General features: G+C 29.4%; 1 protein-coding gene across 1 annotated transcript in view; it reads right to left on the bottom strand.

Annotated features, from left to right (window-relative positions):
• Positions 1-8181, bottom strand: part of LOC106471638 (vam6/Vps39-like protein) — a 68090-nt gene that overhangs the window by 50769 nt on the left and 9140 nt on the right. Inside the window, exons 5-8 of the mRNA XM_013932253.2 lie at positions 5860-5902; positions 4552-4652; positions 3076-3147; positions 2422-2460 (exon numbers count right to left, since the gene is read on the bottom strand). Of these exons, the coding sequence (XP_013787707.1) occupies positions 2422-2460; positions 3076-3147; positions 4552-4652; positions 5860-5902 (255 nt within the window). The remainder of the gene's footprint in view (positions 1-2421; positions 2461-3075; positions 3148-4551; positions 4653-5859; positions 5903-8181) is intronic.

Genomic DNA, 8181 nt, shown 5'->3' with positions numbered 1-8181 from the left:
GAGCAATTTGGAGATGAGGAGTTTTATTTTCAGCAAGATGTGAGGGCCTACCTTGACGAAAATTTGCCGAACAGATGGATTGGGCGAAGAGGTAGCATTGAATTCCCCCCACGTTCACCAGACCTCACACCACTAGACTTTTTTTATGGGGATACTTCAAAGATAAGGTTTATAGCACAAAACCTGCAACAATCAATGAGTTGAAAGCAGCAATTGAAAGAGAATGTGCCAAAATGCCAAATGAAATAATTCATGATGTTTGCAGTTCCATCTGTCATCGTTATCAGCAGTGCCTGGACCAGAACGGTCATCAGTTCGAACACCTGCGATAACTCAAAATATTCTGCACTTGTCTTCTTTTACTTGGATTATAAAACTCAGATATATCTTAATAAACATTCTATTTATAATCATTCAAAGTGTGTATAAATTTTTGGGACATCCTGAAAATACAATATTATGAAGAAATTAGGACCCAAATTTTCTTATATTTTTATTAGACCTTTCAAATGACATGAAAATGCTTTTACAATTTCCATGTATGGTCTTAGAAAACATGGAAATACAAGGTTAAGTATACGTTACATTAAAATATTTTTGAATATGCAAGTCATGTGAAAATCACAGCTGCTATAAAGTTGCAGTGAAACAGAATGTATCAGGACCATATTTTGAAATTGTTTGGCATTTCATAAGTAGTGTAACACCATCAAAAAGTGATTTCTTTTGGGAAGGGTATATAGCAGTCCTTTTCAACTCAAACATTCATATACTCAAATTATACAGATGTGTTAAGATCATGGATTTAGAATTTTCAAGACAGGAATCATTTTTGTACTTAATGTTACTAGAAAATAAAAGAATATGGATCAACTTGAGATAACAGGAATATCCAAAAAAGACCTGAGACCTTTATTAAGTCACATACCAGCCTTGGTAAGCAAAGTGGAATGTGTTGCATCAGATGAGAATCCACGAACACAGAAGTGGTGGCAAAAGCCATCCACATGCTTCAAAATACAGAACACAACATAATCAAAAAGGATCTCCACCTGGAAAAGTACACAAGTCACATCACAAACTGCTTCCACAACATAACTGTTACATTTTGCATACCTCAAACAGCCAAAGAATGAAAAGGGCATTTACTCTATTCCATATGGAAACATACAGCTTAGGCCATCAGATGCAGCTCCTATGGCTTTTTGTGGAATCAAACTGCTGAAAGGAACACTAGAAAACTATCTTCCTCATACATTAGATGGATTATGGAAGTAATATAGGGAAGAGTGGTATGTTTTGAATATGACAGCTTTATGATGGTGTCTTTTTCAATGGAAGTTATGCTGAAGAATGTTCAAACATGGAGTTGTGGACTGTAACAACATGGTAAGGCTTCAAACTGTTTTAATATAACACACTCAACACTCTATACTCTTGAAAAGTAACATTAATCACAAGCATCATGAAAATCAAGACTAATAAAACTAACTAATTGGTCTTATATAAACATAAACTTTTGGTAATTTAATTACCTAACCTACATATATTGTTAAGGTAGACAAAAAAAAATCTGCACAAAGTCATGAAATATATCTGTATATGGGTATATATATGTTTAGCTCTCTCAATACAGGCTTGGTCTGATTTTCTATTAAGTAGCTCTGTAACAAAACAAAATTGAAAACTAAAAATTATGGTTTGTCTGAGCAATAACAATTTTATACAGAGTAATTTATGTTTAATTTCATACTTTTTTGAGGGGTGGTGGATAAAATAGGGATGATGACATGCCAAGAGAAAATGTATCACAAGGGTCACACTAGTGGAAATTCAGGATTTTTTTTGTAATATTGCCTTGTAGAATGAAGAACTTAAAATTTGTATACTATTAAAATATGGATTATTAGCTAAGATTTTATGCTATTCTAATTGGTATAACAAACGAAAAGAGGTTTAATAAAATTTTGAATGTAAGACACTAAAACCTTGTGTCATGTGCAGTAAAGGATACCCGGTATGATAAGAGTTAATTAACTAAGTTTTGGTGCCAAGTTTATTCATACAAGATGATAATAAAGTAGTTTAACTTTTGAAGGTAATTCTAAAAAGTCGTAAAGTGCACAGTTCGACCCATCCATAGCAAGAGGGTTAAAATGCAGTCTGTGTATACAATATTTAAATATTAAAAATGTAGTAAAACCACTAAACTAGTACAGAAAAAATAATAACTAATGTTTTACCTAATTATAGTGACTGATAATGTACTTGCATTGCTCTTCTTAAACACAGAATTTTCATTATCTGATATTGATAAACACAACTTACGTTCTAGGTTAGCAAAAACAAAAAATCCCCAAAATAAGACAACTATCACAAACAATCTGTTATTAATATGCTTCAGTATATTTTTTCACTTACTCTGAGTTCATGAAATTCCCTGTTCTTCCAATAAAAAAGCTGCAAGAGAAGGTTTCTCACTATTACCAACATTCATACCAATGCACAAACATAAGCTATGAAACACTTTACCTTCAATTTATGAAGAAAAATGGTAATGAAAAAGAAAAAAATATATATATATAAAATTTCTAAAAATAAATGCTTGACTAGAATATTCAATTTAATTTGGTAAGCAACAATTCAAACCACCATTCTTTGATAAATACAGAATACTACTATTTCCAGTAAATGTTTTTATGCAACATGAATATTTGAACTTAAATTATTTTTAACTTATTTGGTAGTACATTAACAAATAAAAACAACTAATATATTTAAATGAATTTGGCATAACTGTCAAAACAATATCTCTTAATTATTGAATGAATAAATGTGTTGAAATTAAACTAATTTTTTAACATATTGTGTATCATCACATCTATTTCTCATTGAAAGTTTTTCCCATGACTGTAGCATCAATAAAAAATCCTTTATCTTATATTAAAACAAAAACATCAAAAACAGAATTTGGTAAACTTTTTGTATGAAACTCCAAGGCTGGACCTGATGCACATTCAATGATAAAAAAAAAAAAGTGTCAAAACACTAAATTGTATAACTTAAAAGTTTTACCTGTAGCTTTCTTTTCACAGCAACACAAATGCGTACCATGGTTTGAACCTCACCAGTTAGTGTGCTTTGATTCTAGAATTAAAAACAACAGGGAAACTAGAATTTACTATTCCTACTTTTCTCCCCTAATTCGGTAAGTGTATAACTTCCCCATAAAAGTAATAAACTTTTATAAATCAACTTATCATTAACACTCATTTCTTGTTTAGTTAGAAAGCTACAGATATTGATTGATGGTCAACTGGTCAGTAGATTGCATCTCCTGAAGATTGTTGAAGTGTAAAATGTGTAAAAATGTACCTTTTTTTGTTTTTATTAATATACATATTTACCACACATGTAAAGATCTACACAATTATTTTAACATATGCAACTTTAAACTAAAGATAAGTGTTTAACCAGATACCATGCTTTTCATTCTTTCTGCTGTCTTATTCTATATCTTCAGGATAAGAACATCCTTTATCTTTTAAATATTTTTTGTGATCGTCATGAAATAATAAGCAGTGTCAAATCTTGCACATCAATATCATGATAAGACTTTCAGACTATCAACTTTTACCAAGGGCAAACAATCATTGTAAAAGAAGAGGGAGCTGGACAAACAGGTAGTTAGAATTCCTCAAATCAAATCGAGACATGTTTCAGTACGTAAACAGGCAGTAAGTTCCTTTAGAGCAGGGAAGGTAAAATTATATTTAATTTAGGACGAGTACAATAGTACATAATATTCATGTGTTCTTCTTCCTTAAAAGGTTGGTTACAGACCTCATTCTAGATTTTTGAACCTGTATTTTGAATTACACAGTAAAAGTGCTAACTTGCATTTTTGTTCCCATTCTACATCAGTACATACATGCATATAGACAAGCACATTACACAAGCATAAAATTAATAAAACACACAAGAAAAATAACCTTGGAAAAATGTAAACTCATAAAACTTGATATAGGTGCACTTGCACAGTATGCCACATACACCATATGGTTCATGCATGCTATGTAACATTAGCTAATCAAACTGAACCATAGCTTGTATCTAACCATGTTCATGATGGTCATTAGTGGATTTGGTTCTTCATGCCACTACCTGTTGTTGTTTGCATCTATTTTTGTACATGAATATCATACATTGGTGTCTGCAACACTTTGAATTCTCATAAACAATAATGGAAACATCGACCATTGTGGGTTTTGAAATATCAGAGCTGCTTTAAGGGACAATAGCCTGGATTTATATATATATATATATATATATATATATGCAGTTCTGTGATTTAAGTAAAAACATATACTTAAAAATGCAGAATTCTCTGTGAATATGATGTATTAGTTGCTATATTTGATTAAAAACAATTTACACAGTTTATCAAATGAACTCAAAATGACAAAATCATAAAAAATTATTTATTAAGAAAACTACTTAGAATATGATGAGCATTTTTCTTTCTCTGGTACACAAGTCAAACTTTCTTACCCTCACATCCAAGCAGAACAGAGTTGCTCCTTTCGTCCTGCTAACTGTTGATATATGTGAAGCATTCTCCTGCATTAGATCATGTACACTGACAATATTGTCTGTAATTGAAACAAACCAACTGTGGGACTAGATTTTATCCAAAAAAATAAAATGTATGATAAAAAAAATTAACTAAAATTAGGAAGTTTTTTTCCTTTATTTTTTGCTTGTTTTGAATTTTGTGCAAAGCTATTCGAGGTCTATCTGAGCTAGCCACCCCTAATTTAGCAGTGATAGACTAGAGGGAAGACAGCTAGTTAACACCACCCACCGTCAACTCTTGGGCTATTCTTTCACCAACAAATAGTAGGATTGACCATCACATTATAATACCCCTATGGCTGAAAGGGTGAGCAAGTTCAGTGACCTACAGGTTGTAATTCGAGTGCCCTAACCACCATGCCATGGAAGTATAAATCTAAAATCAAATAAAAGATCATCATATATTCTTGATGAGCATGTTTTGAGAACAAGAATTGTCTGTATCTCATTGGAAGTTAACATAACTGTAAAAACAATAAACTAGTTGCTATGTTTTCTATGTCATTTGCATGATCATTTCTTTGCTAATTTTCATTTACTAAAATACAGACATCTGGTAAAAGAACTATTTTCCAAGTAATGACATCTATGAGCTTCATATTTGAGATTTAAATAACTAAAAATGCCTGGATAAAAATTATTTAATAACAGTATTATAATTAACAGCTTTCTAACTAAACCAATATATATAAAATTGTTCATCAGTAAAATCTTATATTATCATATTATAAAACATGAAATAATTTATCACAACATACTGTTTGTCCTGTGATCTTCACATATCAAACTAAGAAACTTGGTTATACGTCTTTGTATCACAGTTAAATTAAATATTTAAATAGCACTACAATGCTCCATATCCAATTAAAATTACAATTTTTGTGTTATCCAATATTTTCCTTCAACTTTTGACAAAATTTTTAAATATGAAAATCTGCAAATTTTAGGATATCTCTCAAAATATTTTTTTTTTAGTTAGAGATGTAATATTATCTACATATACTAAATAAACATAACAAAAATAGTATATTATTTAAAATACTAATCAGTTTTTTTTTGTTTGATATATTAGTTTTCATTCAAAATATATACTTTGGAAGAAAAACAAACTAGTTCTTTTATAGTTTGTAAGTTTTCAACAGCTCACTTTATTTTGAGTATTTAATACTCACTTGTAAAGCCTTCTTGTACAGATAATATTGTCCCGAGACACATTAAACATACCTGATAAGCTAATTAAAATATTTAATTCTGGAACTACAGCAATCTGAAAAAAAAGAAAAACACTTTTTAGAAACTTGAAAAAAAATCTTTACAAGTTACACAACTATGAAATACATTAAGAATTTATTTGGATATGTGAAATAATGAAAATCCTTCATATAGAGAACATAGAAATAGCTTATAGAGAAATGCTGTATATGGATACATGGGTCTCTAAACAGTTGGAAACTTAAAATAATGGGTAATTACAACTCTTAATCAACAGCACATCATTTAGATACAAAGCACAGATTATCAACTCCTTAAACCCAAGTGGATGCTACTAGCATCCAGCCACAGATACCGATTTACCCATCAGAAGGCGACAGCATCTGATAACTTTGTCTCTATGGCTGAAAACTAATCCAAACCACATTATTATTATTATTCACAAAATTAAGAATATTGAAGTTTTATAAAGTATGGTGATAATTATTAGGACATCATGAAAATAATTCTGGCAGAATTTAAAAAAAAATTACAAGTTTAATGAATTAATGATCATAATGAACAAATTAAATTTTGTACTGAATACAAATTATTACTAATTATCATGAAGACATTATGACTAATCACAATGTATACCTTAACATAACTCTAGATTTGGACTCTGTCATTTTGACCTACCTTATAACAACCATGAAACTATATACACTATAACTTAGAATGTACTAGGTATAACTTTACAAAATATGGCAACCTTTTAGTAAGCAATATAGATCTGCTGTACAAAAAAATCATAATTTTTGATAGTGTTTATATTAAAGATTTATCTGTAAACTTCCAAAGCCTTTACAAAGTCAACTAAGTGCAACGTGATTTTCATGTTAAGAATAAAAATACTTCTTTTCATCTTACAATTTTAACATTTGCATAACCTCTAGATCCTTCTAAATGAATATCATAGTCAAACTTTATATGTCACTTCTTAGTTTCTCTACCCTAACACTAACTGTAGTGAAACTAGCAATATAGGGAAGAAAAGAAATCTAAACTACCCTTTTCATTTTTATAAAATGATTGATTATTGTAACAAACAATTACTCTTATCTATTCTAACAGCATAAGCTACTAGCCTTTTAAATCTACCTTCATTCAGTTCTATTATTTTACAGATTATGTGTAAACCATTCACAACAGTGGGAAGTATTGTTAAAACAAACTGAATTACAATCACACTATGCAATTTGATGTACAAGAATAGAGAATATTTTGAAAAATGGTTTATTTAATTTTTTAATCTTAACTAACAAAATTTTTAATTCTTACATTTTAGTTACTTTATAATAATAAAAAAATATACACAAAAAGTAAGAAATTTAGTACTTTTGCCTCAGGCTTTTTCCTGTCAGTGTGAAAAGCATTCTAAACGTTTTTTGTGACAATGTTAGCTCTCCACAAAATTATGTTTATTTCAAATATACAATGTATAACACACAAACATTATCATGAACTAAAATAGAATGTCCTAGAACTGCTACAATTTAACTAACTATACTATAAAAAGGTCAAAAATAATATATATATATTATGAGCAGCAAATGAATCCTGTAAAGAAAAATGTGTTTTTTTGTTGTTTTTTTATAATGGTTATAAATAATCCAACAACAATGACAGATAGAAATTTGGCTCATTTTTTGGAAAGTTAAAATAATATGGGAGTAGTGTGTTATGTGGGTTTGGCATTTTTGTTTATATTTCAGTACAGCAAGAAGATTGGAGATTGTAAGTTTATATTCTAGTTTGTCAATATCTACAGTATGTAGTTGTAGTTTAGTTGGACACTTAGAAAAACATGTAATGGTAGAAAGAAACTTTAAAATAGTCATTTCAGAGAGAAAATTCCTCATGTGACACAAAACAAATCAACAAGGAGAATTTATTTAAATATTTCCATTCCAAATTAACAAATCAAAATGTAGATGAAACAAAAATTTGAATTATAAACTATGTTTTGATTCTAAGTTAACATACGTTAATAACAAAGTAGTTTAGCAAACTTTTGAATGTAATTCTTTAAAAATGATCATGACATGCAAACTTTGACCCACCTGTATCCAGAATTAAATATTCATACAGCACGGATTACATAGGCTTGCTACAGTTTTATTGTCTTGAAATTTTTACATGTTCTACAATAATTCCTGTATGCTGAATCCAAAAATTATATCCATTTTTCTCCATGATGTACAGATTTTTCATAAAACATCATAACTCAATATATATACACCTGGAAAAAAGTTAAGCACCCCCAAATATTTTTCAGGATTGCTTATTGAAAAT

This window comes from Limulus polyphemus, unplaced genomic scaffold (assembly GCF_000517525.1).
Source record: "Limulus polyphemus unplaced genomic scaffold, Limulus_polyphemus-2.1.2 Scaffold4750, whole genome shotgun sequence".
Classification (NCBI taxonomy): domain Eukaryota; kingdom Metazoa; phylum Arthropoda; class Merostomata; order Xiphosura; family Limulidae; genus Limulus; species Limulus polyphemus.
This window is presented reverse-complemented; position numbering and strand designations above follow the sequence as displayed.